This window comes from Myxine glutinosa, chromosome 5, assembly GCF_964187855.1.
Source record: "Myxine glutinosa chromosome 5, kmMyxGlut1.1, whole genome shotgun sequence".
Classification (NCBI taxonomy): Eukaryota; Metazoa; Chordata; class Myxini; order Myxiniformes; family Myxinidae; genus Myxine; species Myxine glutinosa.
The window spans coordinates 124,556,199-124,574,151 of NC_136265.1; the positions used below are offsets into that span (position 1 = coordinate 124,556,199).

Here is a 17,953-nt window from a genome sequence, read left to right on the forward strand (position 1 = left end):
AAAATGCACGGGATTGAAGGACCTATCTTATTTAATTAATGCAATGCAGAGTCAACCTATTGGAAACAGAGCCTTACCTGAAACACATACTAATGAAATAACTGAAAGAGTTCCTATGGTGCCCTGCGTGTTGTATATGGACTAATTAGGGTGCTACCTTTAACCTTTAGAAAATGGGAATATTTACAGGGAATTATTTACAAGGATTATTATTTACAAGTGCCGGTTCTACAAACCGTAACACTGCACCCTCCCTTTCTCCAGGCCCGTCCCGGGCCATTTCACAAGGGATATCTTTTACAATTATGTGTGACACTTAGGTGTAGTTACCCTCTCGTGTTAACCTCACCCTGAGTGCGACATTTTTAAAACTAGATATGTCCCGCCTGCTGGGTGCATTCTACCTGGCAGACTCATGCCCACAGACTAACCGAATTGCGGAATTAATTCTCAAACTAAACATTTAACCAGTGGGGAGCATTATTTACAAAGACACTACTACTATTTGGATTATTTACAACTAGAACCCAGGACCTGTCTTTTGGGAAGGCAAAAGCAGATGTTTTTGATAAGAGGAAAGGTCATGCACTGCACTGTACCGATACACCATACCCACATGCACAGAAATGCACAATCAAATAATACAGTGCACTAAAAAGCACAAAAAGCACCACCAAAAAGCACCAACAAATGCACAGTCATACACATTTCCAAAAATAAACTGGCGTCTTCTCCGCTGGGCCGATGGCTGCTCAGCCGATGTTTCTTGGCGTCTTGATGTTCTTTCTTGCGGCCTATTTAATCAATAAAAAGGGCACAAACCGCGTCCATTTTTTAAATTTTATTACGGCAAGCAGGGGCCAACTAAGGTGGTCCACCTGCTTGGCATAGTTGCCACCTTGACCGTGGTCCGCAAGCAAGATGCTGGCAGCAATGGTTTGCGCCAACAGAGGGGCCAGGCCACAGAACGTGTGGTCCATATATGGTGGGCTTGGCCACAGAACGTGTGGTCCATAGGTGGTGTACCGGTCCAGGCAGGCAAGCAGCGAGGGTGCGGGCGCACAACTGCGACACCTGAACACTTTCCCCTCAGCACACAAAGACCATGGTCCATGAGTGGGGAAGGAAGACAAAGCAGGGTTAGCGGGGTGCAAGGGCGCAAGGGTAGACATCAACACAAGGCAATGCGACATGAAGGGCGCGGGAGAGCGAGCTGAGAAAGCCCGTCCCTACCGTTCGTCACCCCCCATGTCACCTATCCTACCCCTTGCCCCTCCCCGTATCTACACAATTTACAAATCCGTCGCTAACATCCTGTCTCCCATATCTCCCCTAATCCAAATTGGTCATCAATCCCTCCTAAGGAGGAAGGGATGGAATCACAAACACAATGTCACCCCCAATCACGATGCGTCCTTCACATACCAAACATTTGCAAAATCGGTGTGGAGTCTTCTCACCTCAGGTGAGCGGATGCGGATGGTGCGAAGAGATTTCCAATCCTAAACTATACCTCTAAATGACATTACCACACTTTACACTACCCGGGGTCTTTCCCTGCCAAACCATTGGCCATCTTTACTCTATGTGGTTCTAAGAACCAAACTCCCATTGAACATACTGTGGTGCTCTCCAATTTTGGGTCTCACTGCCCCGATTCTACTCCCTGTGCCCTCGCACAATTTCAGGGCTGGGTCGTGTGGCTCACCAGCAGGTCCGCTCACCTGCACACCTCCGCCACTGAATGTCGCCACCCGAGCTTACCTGCTCCTCACCCTAACCTACCTGGGGGAAGGCACTCTGGCTCTCTCACCCCTTACCGCCCTCTCTGGCGCCGGGCTACCCGAGTCCTCTCCATAGGATCCCGGGTCCCATTGGACTCAAACTGGCTCCCAGAGCCTACCTGCGGCCTCACCTGGCCGACAGACTAACAGTGGCGGAGTGCCCAACCAACCATTCTCACTAACAGGCCACACGCCCAGCCAATTTACTCCACTAATGCACCCACTCAAAGCAACCACTTGCTACTATTCGCACCACAGATGCCAATATCCAACCACAATTTACCTACTCCCTCTACCTAAATTTAAACTACCCTCCCCGGGTACTCGTGAAGGGGTCCATCCTTCCCCCACTCACTCTTTCGCACCATACACTCCACTCCACGTATTCCACACTCCCACTCCACACCATCCATTCCAGACCATTTATTCCAGACCATTTATTCCATCCAACCATTCTCCCTTGCCACCATGCAAGCCATTCACTCAATGCACAATCACACCCATTCTCAATACTCTGCTCATGCACTTTCTACACACACACATCATTCTCACGAGCATTGCCTCACTTCATCACCCTCATTACAAACACACTGCATCATCTAATCTACCTGGTTTTCCCTCTAACTTAGTGCTTCCCTGTCATCCCTTATACTATGCACATCCCACGTCATTATAATCCAACTACCCTATACTACGTCCCCACTACATGTACTATGTCACTACTTAATTCTACAGTCCCCTATGGTCATCTCTAGATTCCCTATCAATAACCTAACCCTCCCGGGCTAGTTTGTACAGCCAAAACCCCATAAAACTACTGCTCCTTTGCCCAAATGATGTGAGGTGAATGGTAAAACTACCATTCGCCATCACTATCGCCATTACTACTACGATCAGTCCACTACACTACGGGCCTCGGTGCGGGAAATACATTTCCATAGCTCGACTTCGAAAAGCCGGCTATCGGTGCGATGGTTGGTCTACTGTTGGTTGGGTCCGTCCGGCATCGATTCTGGGGAGGAGGCATACTCGGTCTGAGATGCCACGGTCCATCCCCGTGCGGAGCCTTGTGGTCTCCTGCCCGATGACCCAACCTCACCTGGCCAGAACGCCGCCCCCGCCAGAGGGCGCAGGTCCGACCTGGCCTTTCTCCCCCGGAATCGCGCCGATCGCCTGAACGACGCGGCCCCGACCATACAGGGCCGGACCCGGCCCGAATCGTGCAGGGCGCTCCGAACAGAAGCGACGCGGCTACGATCCCGGCCGGCCCTCGTAGCACACAAAGAGCATCACGCCCCGAGCGCTCGCGTCGGCTATACGTCGGCCTAAACGCTGCCCCGGTCAATGTCGATGCTTCCCTCGCTTGCTCACACCACTCGTTCCTTCTCTCACTCCCCAAACGCGGTGCTCCAACGCCTCTCATACATCCCATACACTTTGTCACAGCACTCGCTCGTGCATACCCCTTTCTTACGCACTCTGTTATGCACCACTCCTCTCGCGCACCTTCTCGCGCACTCATCCTACTCGCACACTCCATTTCACACCACTCCTCTGTTACGTACTCCGTAACACTCACCACGGGTGTGCATTCCAGCATCCACCCACTCACGCGCTCCGGTGTGCTCCCACGCACACGCTCCACAACCATCCCAGGTGTGCATTCTCGCACCCGCTCCTCATCCATCTCACTCTCTGTATCACTCATTGTTCCACGTCCACACTCACACTCCGATGTGCATTCACTCTCGCACTCGGTTTCAGTATCACACTCTCGCTCCGGCGCACTCTTCTTCCTCACACGCGCGCCATTCACTTTAGCACAGTGCACAAAGGACCTTCCACAAGCGCCCATGTTACGCCTGAATCCCAAGCACGCGAAAAAACTTTTCGCGCCAAACACTTTTCCGAAAAATCTTTTCGTCCCATATGCTACCCGGCTCACCTACGGGCTTCTTCTTCTTCGCTCCACCATCTGCAAACTTTCCATTTGGTTAGGAAGTACAGCATCAAGATGCGAACACGGACTTTGCACATTTTCCATCCTTTCCTCCCGCTGTTGCTCTTCTAAGTCCGTCTCTTCCGCCTCAATTTCCACTATTGCTTCGGTTTCTTTTCTTAGCCCAACGACCGCCGGCGCGCTCCAAATTTTTTCTTTTAATTCTGCGGCCATTGCCTTTTCTATACCCCGGGTCGCGATTTCTATACCCGTCCACGTGACCTTGCCTTGCTCCACTTCGCTTCTCCCGCGTTCCTCAAGCCGCGTTACCTCGTCGCGTACAAATGCGACCTCCTCGCTCAACCCGCGGTTTCTCTCCCTCTCCAATTCCTTTGTCTCATACCTGGCTTTGTCCCTTGTCAACCCCTCATTAATTTCTTTGGCTTGGCCATTTACGTCCTCCAATTTTCCCCCCAATTTGTACTCTAAACCTACCAATTTGCCTTCTAGCCCCCCAATTTGGTCTCCCATATCATTCCTCAATTCATTTCTCAATCCCATATTCCCCATTTGTATGGCTGCATGAATCTGCGCCATGAGGTCCTGCACATTCATCCCCCCCATTGCGCAGCGGGCGCAGCCCTCGTCGCCATGTGCGAGGTGCCGCCATTTTGCACGCCTGCAACCCATACTGCTGCATCCTCATTAACTTCCTCCTCCATTTCTCCCACTTCTTCCCTGGGGTCCTGGGTTGCCTCTAACCCCTCTTCATCTACCCCCACCGGCATCCGATCACCTTGACTAGCCATGGCACGATTCAATTTGGATGTTAATAAAAATTTTGGCCGATCGTAATTTTTGACCAAATTTTCTCAAAATTTACAAAATTTGGTTCGGGTACAAATCCCACTCCCAGACACCAATTGTTGCGGATTCGGGGTTCGGCACTCCCATTACTAAGTGGGGGGGGGGGGGGGTTAATCCCCATTGTCTTTTAAGCTGGCCATTCCCCAACCCTTGAAGTTATAACGCTCCTTCCGGTCGGGAGTAGCCAGGGTGATTGGTCAATGAACTTCCAAATAAATACCTGAGTGCTACCCCTGGCCGTGAAGCAGGGAGATAACTCCTGCTCGGACCGTGGACAAGATGGAATTTGCCGAGCAGTTAGCAATCGAAAGCCCGAGCCGTTAGCGGTTGACTAACCCGATCCTGAGCGATTGTCGAAATCGTGCCACGTATATTCAATTGTGAAAAGACTAAGACGATCGGACAGAAGAAACCAAAGTAAGGAGGTAGTCTAGTAGGAAGACTAGGTCCCCCTGCACCCCCCGGAGATATACTTCTAATCAGTGTTTCTAGATTGGAAAAAATGTGTAGAAAATGACTAGCTATGGCCCCAAGCTGAAAAAATGTCCCACATACCATTTTTATGCAAATTACTGCTGCAAATTTTATGCAAAATTATGCAAATTTTATGCAAATTTTTGATGAGGAGTAGAGTTGAGGGGTCTTTGAGGGCTTCATCGAGGTGCTCTCGGTTGCAAGACTGGGTCATTCTGAGAAGCACAGCAGGGTCAGAGATCATGATGTTCTCCTCCTCAGTGAATCTCTCCATCAACAGCCTCTCCATTGCCTCACACACTGTTTTGAGGCAAAAGAGGGACTTTGCGTAGGCCTTTCCACTGAGAACACCTTTGAGAGATCCACTTGTTACTAGTTGTGCCTCAAAGAGAATCTCTGCATATCCAGAACCACGCATCTTGTGTCCAGTGAGCATCCCGATGTAGTTCATGGATGTGTGGAAGGGTCCAATCGTTACTACATGACTAGCAAATTCATTTGGCCAGCGCCAGATGATGGGAAGGGCTTTCATGCAGACACCCAGATCAAATGTATTCAGGACCCATCTCTGACCCACCTCAGCAGTTGCTGCCTCGGAACGCTTCAGTAGCTCACGAACAACTGCGTTGTCTGTGATCGGTTGGTGGATAGGCGTGCAGTAGTCGACTGTTGATTTGCTGGGTGGGGGAGAACCAGTTGCAGAGGTGAAACCCCCTAGCCCAGGCACAGGCTGCAGGCCACAGCTTCCAATGTATCTGATGAAGAGCCAGATGTAGTACTCTTGCATCGTAGTGGCATAGACTGTGTCATTCTCTGCTGGCGGTGTGAATGATGAGCGTTCCGAGGCAGCAACTGCTGAGGTGGGTCAGAGATGGGTCCTGAATACATTTGATCTGGGTGTCTGCATGAAAGCCCTTCCCATCATCTGGCGCTGGCCAAATGAATTTGCTAGTCATGTAGTAACGATTGGACCCTTCCACACATCCATGAACTACATCGGGATGCTCACTGGACACAAGATGCGTGGTTCTGGATATGCAGAGATTCTCTTTGAGGCACAACTAGTAACAAGTGGATCTCTCAAAGGTGTTCTCAGTGGAAAGGCCTACGCAAAGTCCCTCTTTTGCCTCAAAACAGTGTGTGAGGCAATGGAGAGGCTGGTGATGGAGAGATTCACTGAGGAGGAGAACATCATGATCTCTGACCCTGCTGTGCTTCTCAGAATGACCCAGTCTTGCAACCGAGAGCACCTCGATGAAGCCCTCAAAGACCCCTCAACTCTACTCCTCATCAAAAATTTGCATAAAATTTGCATAATTTTGCATAAAATTTGCAGCAGTAATTTGCATACAAATGGTATGTGGGACATTTTTTCAGCTTGGGGCCATAGCTAGTCATTTTCTACACATTTTTTCCAATCTAGAAACACTGATTAGAAGTATATCTCCGGGGGGTGCAGGGGGACCTAGTCTTCCTACTAGACTAAGGAGCACAAGAATTTATTACCACAATAATTAAAGAGGAAACGGAAGGGTAAATGTACAAGGGAAGAAGAAGAAGCAGACCCAGGTCAACCTTATACAGTCTTAATTATCACGCCCAGGACAACACAAACAGACTTACACGAAAGGAGTAATGGTGGCAGGGAAGGAATGTCCAAGCAGAAGGATGGCGTGGGTTCCGGCTCCGATCCACGCTCCAGCTCCGCGGCGAAACCCAGCAGGTAGCGCTGCTCGTATATTGTTGCACGCTAGCGGACCTTACTTCGCGGGGTTCATATATCGGGGAAGGTATTCGGCTTTCTCTCTCTCAACGTTCATAACGTGCTGCAGTTCAACAGAAGTCCCCGGCGCAGTCCGATACAGTTGGTCGCTCCCTGCGCAGTTCGTAATCATCAGCATCCCCCAGCGCAGTTCTAGGTAATCGAGCTCTCTTTTGGCGCAGTTCGTATCAAGCAATGGTTCCCTGCGCAGTCCGTAATCAATGATGCAATCTGCTCAGTCCGTCATCAATGGTGGCTCCCTGCGCAGTCCGTAATAGGGCTTCGCGCTCGCGCTTATATCTCGCGCGTTGAAATCAAGCCGCCTTCATAGGGCTACGCCCACTAGCGAGCTTACCTCAGCCCTGGTTGGTCGGCGAGGGCTCGCTGGCTCCACCTTTGATGATGAGTCGACGGGGGGGCCACGCCTCCTCCCCGTGCTCCGCCCTTTTTGGCCAGCCTGACCGCGTGCGCAATGGCATTTGATGCAGCAAACGCTGCTAGCAAGCAAGCGCTAAGGCTTGTATATGTAGGTGTGTGCGTGTGTGTATGTGTGTGTGTGTGTGTGTGTGTGTGTGTGTGTATATTGTTACGGATCCGGGGGCCTGCACTCCCGTTAGCAAGGGGGGGGGTTAATCCCCTTGTCCTGTTAAGCTGGCCGTCCGCCGGTCCTGGAAGTATGACGTCCCTTCCGGTCGGTGGTAAGTAGGGTTGTAAGCCCAATCAATCTAATTACTACCACCGGCCATAAGCGAGGAGATACTCCCACGCAGGCCGCAGCGTGAATGGATGCGCCGAGCGAAGCGAGCTGCGACTCGGGCTGTTAACAAAAGACTAAACCTGACTCCGAGCATTGGCCGAATCGTGCCACAGGTACTCAATTGGGAAAGGACTAAAGCGATCGGGGGAAGAAGAAACCAAAAGGGTAAGAAAGAACACAGGTTTATTCACTATCTACAAGAGGAAACGAAAGAAGGGAATATACAAGGAGAGGAAATAAAAGGACATCGGGCAACCTTAAAAACAGTCTTATATTATCATACGCCCAGACAGAACAAACAGACTTACACGAATAGGGAATGGCAGGAAGGAATGGCTGGAAGGGGGAGAAGGTCCAAGCAGATGGCAGGGCAGGAAGGTCCGGGCAGATGGCACAGCATTGAGGTCCGCTCCAGGTCTGCTCCGGTCCACGCTCCGGGCTTGAGGCGAAACCCGGCGGCAGCTGCACGTATCGGTTTCACCCGGTCGGACAATGCGAATATATTGCGGTATTGTCGCGGTCAACGGACCCACTCTCCTGCCGTACAATTCAGCTGTATGCTCATCTGGTACCTCGTATCTCGGACCTTTGCACTCATCTGGTGAAGCAGTCCCTCCCAGCCGCTTTTATTGGGCGTTCCTGTATCCAGCCGCCGGCTCCTAGGACACGCCTACCGGTCGGCTCACCTCGGCCCTGGTTGGCCGGCGAGGGCTCGCTGGCTCCACCCCTTGAGGAGACATTGACAGGCCATGCCTCATTCCTGGCGCTCGAACCCACTCCTCCCCTTTTTCCTCCAGATTACCGCGTGTTCAATGGCGCCTTGTGGGCGAGCGCTAAGGCGGCTACGGCTGGCAGAGGCGCGCACTTAGTTGGAGGGCAGCTATTGCCGCAAAATGAATGTGGTTGCAAGGGGGCCTAGGTTATTTGATTAATGCAACGTAGATTCAACTATTGGGTACAGATCCTTAACTGACACACAAAATAATGAGATAACTACAGAGAGGTCCTATGGTGTTCTACGTGTTGTACATGGACTAACTAGGGTGCGATCTTTAATATTAGCCAAATAATGGGGATATTTACAGGGGATTATTTATAAGGGAATTATTACAAATATTTACATGTGAAGGGTTCTCAAAACCGCAACAATATATATATATATATATATATATATATATATATATATATGTGTGTGTGTGTGTGTGTGTGTGTGTGTGTGTGTGTGTGTGTGTGTGTGTGTGTGTGTGTGTGTGTGTGTGTGTGTGTTGTAATTTATCGTATTATAACCGGCTCCATCTTTCTGTCTGTGTGTCCGACCGTCACGCTATCTCCTCCTAAATGGTTGGGCAGAAATTCACCAAACCTGGTAGTTATGATCACCACAGGGCAACAAGGTGCAAGATCAGTATAATTCCCCCCCAACCCCCACCCCTCCATGCCAAAAGGCCTTTTAAAACATTTTTGAAAGGAAACTTTGTACATGGAATCGTTATGGGGAGTCACATGAAATATGTAACGATTTTTTTTATTTGACCCCCTGGTTCATGGCCCAGGGGGTGGAACTTGGGGTTACATTGGGTCAAAATGGGGGAGAATTTTTTTTATCTCAAAATTTGATATTGGGTTATTCCTGGTGGAACTTTATGCCATCTTTCAACTTTGCTTTGGGTGGGAACCATAGTAATTTGCGATGGCACGCCTTGGACTTCTCTCGTTTTATTTTGTCCCTGTTTCCCCCAATCCCCTGCACCCCAACCATAGGCTCGGAGCTGATGCCAAAAGCTTTGTCCACGCGCATTGTTGGAGGAATCTGGTGGTTCTTTACTCTCATTCTTATTTCCTCCTATACGGCTAACTTGGCTGCATTCCTCACTGTGGAGCGAATGGAGTCCCCGATCTCTTCTGCTGATGACCTTGCCAAGCAAACAAAGATTGAGTATGGAGCTGTGCGGGATGGGTCTACAATGGCCTTCTTCAAGGTTGGTCTGCATGCACGGTCCTCACAGTCCTGAACTCAACATTCTACATATTGATAGATATGAAACTATCAGCCATGATCTTTCTTGGGACTTGGTGATGACGACAACGAACATACGGAGTCCGACATAATGAGGGTGGTTTGGGGGAGGAAGAGAGGGTTGAAATAATTTTTGTTGAAGGCACGGGAGGGTTGATGGACCAAGTGGTCAGGTCAGGTCAGTCTTTTGGGACTGCCAATGGTAACATGTAACCCAGTAGTACTACCTGCCACATGGTTGGGTTGGCGACGACTAAACCGACACACCTCACTGGCTTTGCTAGTGGGGATGGTGTCTATGACACCCTGCCAGGACCCAAAACAAACCCTGACAAAGGGCAGATGATCTCCCGTAGGGAGCCAACGGCCATCCAGTGAGGAGATGGTGTCTCCTAAAAAACACTCATCCGGTTTGGACCGGTTCAAGTCATACCAAAGACTTTTAAAATGGAACGTGCTGCTTCCTTGCTTGAAAAGGTAGAGCACGGACAATCCCTTTCGGTTGGCATCCACGTGGAGGAGGAAATACCTCTTGAGGAAATGCCGCGCTGAGTACGAAGAGAAAAGCGGTGCCATTGTTGTGACGTCGCTGGTACCTCGAGTATCACAGGAAGTGACGTTGGTGACGGCATTTCCCCCAAGATCATTGGCTGTGTTGTGTTTGTCTCGAAAGTGTGTGTGTGTGTGTGTGTTTCTGAAAAAATCTGAAAGGATTGAAACCTCGAGGAAGAACGGTGCCCAGCTGATGATCCATGCAGTCGGGAAACTAGTCAGTTGCTTACGGGTTAAGGTTCTTGCTTTAGGTGGAGGAACTATGTTTGAGGTTTAAAATTTAAATAAAGTTGAATATGGGATGTTGTAAAATTAACATCATTTACAACAATCCTTTAAATTATTTAAGTTTAGGAACAACCGATACAGTACAATTAATTAAGTGTGTGTGTGTGTGTGTGTGTGTGTGTGTGTGTGTGTGTGTGTGTGTGTGTGTGTGTGTGTCTGTGTCTGTGAATGAAAGAGAGGGATAGAATTGTGAGGAACAGAAATGAAAAAACGAGATGTGTGTGTGTGTGTGTGTGTGTGTGTGTGTGTGTGTGTGTGTGTGTGTGTGTGTGTGTGTGTCAGCTCTCCTTCGAGCCTTAGCACATGTATTCAAATAAAAGTGATGAGGTGAGAGACAGGTTTGGAAAATAATATTTGTGAGGAAGAAGAGGTATAGATTGTGATGTAGAAGAAGAACACATGGAGTGCTAATGACGGTTAAGAAATAATGACAGAGAATGACGTTAGGCCAGTTGATGGACGAAGGTGGAGAGCCATCATATAATACGTAATACCATATTTGGCTAGTTTACACTCCTTTCACACAGCTGAAATAACTCGGGAGCCACCAATAGGTGGTTAGCTTGAGAAATGAGGTTGATTAGAGCATTAATTTAGACCTTAGCCAGGATGCCGGCGATAATTCACCCACTCTTTGTGGAAAGACAGCGTTCGATCCTTAATGTCAATGAGCAATCAATGATAGCAGATGGATTCCCAGCTTAACATGCCACCTGAGGGATGCACTTCCCTGGCAGTTTATCATGGATTAGACATCTCAAAGGGAAGCACAGTACCGGTGGTGTAGGTATGTCCATCAACTTCAGTTGTTCACTCTAATCGGTACCAATAATTATATAAATAATTTTTTATTTATATAATTTTTAAATTTTCAATTATTCAATATTTTCTCAATTTTCAATTATATAATTTTCCCAATGCTTAATTATTACATTTACAATTATTGATTTTCCCAATTTCCAATTATTTAATATTTTCTCAATTTTCAATTATTTAATTTTCCCAATGCTTAATTATTACATTTTCAATTATTGATTTTTCCAATTTCCAATTATTTAATATTTTCTCAATTTTCAATTATTTAATTTTCCCAATGCTTAATTATTACATTTTCAATTATTGATTTTTCCAATTATTTAATGTTTTCTCAATTTTCAATTATTTAATTTTCCCAATGCTTAATTATTACATTTTCAATTATTGATTTTTCCAATTTCCAATTATTTAATATTTTCTCAATTTTGAATTATTTAATTTTCCCAATGCTTAATTATTACATTTTCAATCATTGATTTTTCCAATTATTTAATATTTTCTCAATTTTCAATTATTTAATTTTCCCATTGCTTAATTATTACATTTTCAATTATTCATTTTTCCAATTCCCAATTATTTAATATTTTCTCAATTTTCAATTATTTAATTTTCCCAATGCTTAATTATTACATTTTCAATTATTAATTTTTCCAATTTCCAATTATTTAATGTTTTCTCAATTTTCAATTATTTAATTTTCCCAATGCTTAATTATTACATTTTCCATTATTGATTTTTCCAATTTCCAATTATTTAATATTTTCTCAATTTTCAATTATTTAATTTTCCCAATGCTTAATTATTACATTTTCAATTATTGATTTTTGCAATTTACAATTATTTAATATTTTCTCAATTTTCAATTATTTAATTTCCCCAATGCTTAATTATTACATTTTCAATTATTGATTTTTCCAATTTCCAATTATTTAATATTTTCTCAATTTTCAATTATTTAATTTTCCCAATGCTTAATTATTACATTTTCAATTATTGATTTTTCTAATTTCCAATTATTTAATATTTTCTCAATTTTCAATTATTTAATTTTCCCAATGCTTAATTATTACATTTTCAATCATTGATTTTTCCAATTATTTAATATTTTCTCAATTTTCAATTATTTAATTTTCCCAATGCTTAATTATTACATTTTCAATTATTCATTTTTCCAATTCCCAATTATTTAATATTTTCTCAATTTTCAATTATTTAATTTTCCCAATGCTTAATTATTACATTTTCAATTATTAATTTTTCCAATTTCCATTTATTTAATGTTTTCTCAATTTTCAATTATTTAATTTTCCCAATGCTTAATTATTACATTTTCCATTATTGATTTTTCCAATTTCCAATTATTTAATATTTTCTCAATTTTCAGTTATTTAATTTTTCCAATGCTTAATTATTACATTTTCCATTATTGATTTTTCCAATTTCCAATTATTTAATATTTTCTCAATTTTCAATTATTTAATTTTCCCAATGCTTAATTATTACATTTTCAATTATTGATTTTTGCAATTTACAATTATTTAATATTTTCTCAATTTTCAATTATTTAATTTTCCCAATGCTTAATTATTACATTTTCCATTATTGATTTTTCCAATTTCCAATTATTTAATATTTTCTCAATTTTCAATTATTTAATTTTCCCAATGCTTAATTATTACATTTTCAATTATTGATTTTTCCAATTTCCAATTATTTAATATTTTCTCAATTTTCAATTATTTAATTTTCCCAATGCTTAATTATTACATTTTCAATTATTGATTTTTCCTATTTTCAATTATTTAATATTTTCTCAATTTCCAATTATTTAATATTTTCTCAATTCTCAATTATTTTACTGTTCTTAAATCATCAATTATTTAATTTTCCCAATGCTTAATTATTACATTTTCAATTATTTATTTTTCCAATTTCCAATTATTTAATATTTTCTCAATTTTCAATTATTTTACTGTTCTTAAATCAATTATTTAATTTTCATTTTGTTTAATTTTCTATTTTTTTCTCAATTAACCGTCGTAACCCTCTGATAGGTGTTCGGCTCGTGGTGCTCTCACACATTCACAATTTAATTCTCACCACCTTTTTGCACTGGTCACATGCAGGTCATCGTAGGAGTTCATACCTGCATCACGAATAAGACCTTAGGAAACAGTCGAAAGTCCTTAGGAAACATCAATATGCTTTATGAACTACAATAATTCAATCGATTTCGATTAATAGGGAAATCAACACAGTATATGGGATTTAACAGGTGATCCCCAGCATATTGAGGTAAATTGTCAGATATGGGAAGAGAAAACAGGCTACCTGGAATAGGAATGCAAGTTTCCTCTCGAGAAATGCAGTAAAATCCTCGAAAAAATGTATGTAGCATTATGATTTTAATCCTCACTTCTTTTCCCAAATCCCATATTTGTTTGTTTCGGCGTCTCATTCTCACAGTATGTTTTATATCATTTTCTTTCGCACCATCAGAAGTCCAAAATATCCACGTATGAGAAGATGTGGGCCTTCATGAATAGTCGAGCAAAGACTGCGTTCGTGAAGAGTAATGAGGAAGGAATGCAGAGAGTTCTGTCTACAAACTACGCTTTCCTCATGGAGTCCACGACCATCGAGTACGTCACACAGAAGAACTGCAACCTCACGCAGGTCGGGGGCCTTCTGGACGGCAAGGGCTTCGGCATCGGAACGTCCCTGGGTACGCGTCCCGTTCCGTGTTTGCCTCGGCGTGTCCATGATCGTGGCCCTGTTGCACCTGCATGTCGGTGGGCACGACGGGTGGTGACTTCCATACTCGGGGTAACATTGCATGATCATTTCAATTCGACTATCGCGATCATCCCAGGGCACGCGCCATCTTTTCCTATAAGAGGTCTTTAATCTGACCGTTCCATGCGCACTGCCACGACCTTTTATTACATTGATCTAAGGCTCATTGGGGAGTTAGTGCCTAAAGAACATGGAGGACAAAGACATTGGCAGACATCAGCGGACTTTTACATGAATTACGTGAACATTAATAATACGAGTTCCCTTACAAGGAGCTTCAACACAGAAGACCAGTATGCCCAGCAAGCATCCGCAATGGTTTCCCAACTTTGGTTGTTCCTGCTCTATCCTTTAAATGTTGAGCATCAAGCAAGGAAGCAGCACGTCCCGTTTATTAAAGTTGTTACTATGACTCGGAAGAGATTCGAACCACAGCCCTCCCAGACTTGGAGCGTACACTCTAACTGTTACACTACCTAATCTGGGCGTACACACACACACACACACAGACACGGACACGTACACACACGCACACGTACACTTACACATGCACATATACACATGCACATGCACACACACAAATACACACACATGCCCATACACATATACACATATACACATACACACATACACACATACAAACATACACACATACACACATATACACATACACACATATACACACATACACACATATACACATACACACATATACACACACACACACACATACAAACACACACACACACACACACACACACACACACACACATACACACATATACACACATACACACACACATTCACACACACACACATACACATACACACATACACACATACACACATATACACACACACACACACACACATATACACACATATACACACATACACACACACATTCACACACACACATACACACACACACACACATACACATACACATACACACATATACACACACACATACACACATATCCACGTACACACACACATGCACACACACACACACACACACACACACACGCGGAATTGACCCAGAGACTCCGTCCATCTTTGTGCCCGTAGCATGACGCATCTACCGTCTTCAGGTTTCATGAGTCGGATGTAGGGTTACCTCTTTAGAGTCTGGTGGTGTGATTTGCCTTTTTTTTTTTACATCCTTTATTATATCTCCTTTATTGTATTAGACTGTCATTTGTTTTGTTGTTTTGTTGTTCCCCAAAGGCATGTGGAGAGACAAAAACAAAAAGACAGATGTGCACAGAGTGAAAAGATTATTGGTGGGATAATTCCCTTGTGATTTCCCTGTTTTGATGCCACTCTTAATGCTCCGATTTCGGTTATCGACTGCAGTTAATTTAACAGAATATTTGCATGAAACCTACGATTGCTTTCATCCCTACCGTTTTGGCAAACAAGTAAATAGCATGGAAATAGTTCCATAATGAATATCTGCTCCGAAATTGCATTTAAATGCTAATTGGCTTGAGAATTCCGCACGGCGGAGTTTTGGCACGACACCTTACCTGCCTTGCGATGACACGTTTGACGATTTCAAAAGCTTTCCACAAAGAGAGCATCGATATGGTAGATCACACGAGGTGAGCCGTCACACCTTCAAAGCAATGTCACGATGTCTTCTATTGAAGCTTAGGCCATTATCTGGAACTTTCCGGGGCCAAAGGTTGTCCGTCGTTGTTTGTCCGTAGGTGCTTCTTCCACTCCGTGTGTCCGAAGATGTGACGATCGATTTGTTTTGCTTTGCTTGACTTTTATGGTTCTCGCAGAGAGGCATTAAGTGTTTAGTCTTGGTGTCTGTGGTACCCTGCGTTTTCAAGAATTATTTTTCAGTTGTTAAATTTCTTTTAGTTACGTAATTTTTCAATTTTCAAACATTTAATTCCCGCAATGTTCAATTATGACATTTTCAATTATTCATTTTTTCAACTTCCAATTATTTAATATTTCCTCAATTTACAATTATTAATTGTTCATAAATTATCCATTATTTAATTTTATATTAATTTAATTTCATACTCATCAAATTATCAATTATTTAATATACATATATATATGGAGCATACGCTAGATCAGCATGTTGCTGCATCCTTCCTTGGACGACTCTTCAGCACCATCCCAACACATACAACTGTGTGTACTACAGAATGAGGTGATTTTACAGGGCTGGAGTGCAAATCCTGCCACCAACCTCCTTGACAGAGGACCCAGTGTATCTCTCTCTCTCTTTCTCTCTCTTTCTCTCTCTTTCTCTCTCTTTCTCTCTCTCTTTCTCTCTCTCTCTCTCTCGCTCTCGCTCTCGCTCTCGCTCTCGCTCTCGCTCTCTCTCTCTCTTTCTCTCTCTTTCTCGCTCTTTCTCTCTCTTTCTCGCTCTTTCTCTCTCTTTCTCGCTCTTTCTCTCTCTTTCTCGCTCTTTCTCTCTCTTTCTCGCTCTTTCTCTCTCTTTCTCTCTCTTTCTCGCTCTTTCTCTCTCTTTCTCTCTCTTTCTCTCTCTTTCTCGCTCTTTCTCCTCTCTCTTTCTCTCTCTTTCTCATTGGTGATTATGACAAATGACAGATTATGACATTATGACACATTATTGATGTGATTATGATTATGTGATTTGATATGACATGATATGATATTATGATTATGATATGGACACATTGTGATTATGACACATTATTGATTATGACACGTTATTGATTATGACATGACATCTCATGATTATGACAAAAATTGGTGGACAGCCTTTACTTTTTTTGCCATTATGAAGCAGAATTTCAAATGCTACCAATTGGATAATATTACGAGTTAGCCATACTGGGAACCATCAGCGATCTCCGATCACAGTCCTCTAGTTTGTACACATGATCCAGGCTTGTTGAAGATCTCTTGGAAGAGCCTTGTATCTCCTTTTGAATTTAATTTCTCTCTTTCTCCTCGTCCCAATTTCCTTCTTTTTTATGTTGGAGGCTCAAAGGTACGGACTATATAGCCCTCATCGAGGCCAGGCCTTATATAAAAGAGAAGAAAAGTGTATGATGAAAAATGTGTGGTGTTTGTTTGCGAGAAAGAGAGGTTGAAGCTAGTCCGGTATCTATAGTTTGAGTGAGAAATAAAGTAAGACCAACAATCCTGACACGGAGAGTGTAAGATGGTTCCGGGCACCACTTTAACGCTCCTAAGTCAGGATGGCAATCCTACCCTGGGCGGTTGCTGTCTACAACCTACTACCTAAAGACTTCCATTCTGTATTCTATTTTTCTCCTATTTCCATCTCTGCTGTAAAGTCAGTAATTAATTTGGTGTTTGTACCTCGTGTATGTTAAGATGTTTCCGAGTTAATGCCGCCCTTGTTGGCTTGGTTCGCACTAGCCTTGTGTCATATATTTGTTTAGCTGATAATAGGACCTTTCGTGAAATGCCTTGGACGTGTTTTACTTACAGTCACGACCTTTGCACAGCCGAGTGCCATTACCAAGGTTATTACGTCTGCCACTGGCATCTTCTATATGTACAGAAAAGGCTTTCACAACATCGTTGTGTCAAAACAATCATTTCACTGGGACACGTTGTTGTTGCTGCAAAGCGTTTAAAATCTAGGCCAAATTCATTCTGAGTGGTGGTCCTTCCCTCTGATTCTAGGAGTTTCTCTCTCTCTGTCTGTCTGTCTCTGTCTCTGTCTCTCTCTCTGTCTGTCTCTGTCTGTGTCTCTCTCTCTGTCTGTCTCTGTCTCTGTCTCTGTCTCTCTCTCTCTCTCTCTCATCTCTCTCTCTCTCGCTCTCTCTGTCTCGGTCTCGGTCTCGGTCTCTGTCTCTGTCTCTTTCTGTCTCTGTCTCTTTCTGTCTCTGTCTCTGTCTCTTTGTGTCTCTGTCTCTTTCTGTCTCTGTCTCTT

General features: G+C 43.8%; 1 protein-coding gene across 2 annotated transcripts in view; it reads left to right on the plus strand.

Annotated features, from left to right (window-relative positions):
- LOC137415153 (glutamate receptor ionotropic, kainate 2-like) overlaps window positions 1-17,953 on the plus strand; it is a 442,078-nt gene that overhangs the window by 360,255 nt on the left and 63,870 nt on the right. The window contains exons 13-14 of one of the 2 annotated variants that reach the window (XM_078778642.1): window positions 9,345-9,562; window positions 13,756-13,981. In XM_078778642.1, the coding sequence (XP_078634768.1) occupies window positions 9,345-9,562; window positions 13,756-13,981 (444 nt within the window). Of the gene's footprint in view, window positions 1-9,344; window positions 9,563-13,755; window positions 14,083-17,953 lie in introns of both variants that reach the window. The other variant, XM_078778643.1, reaches the window with a different exon arrangement.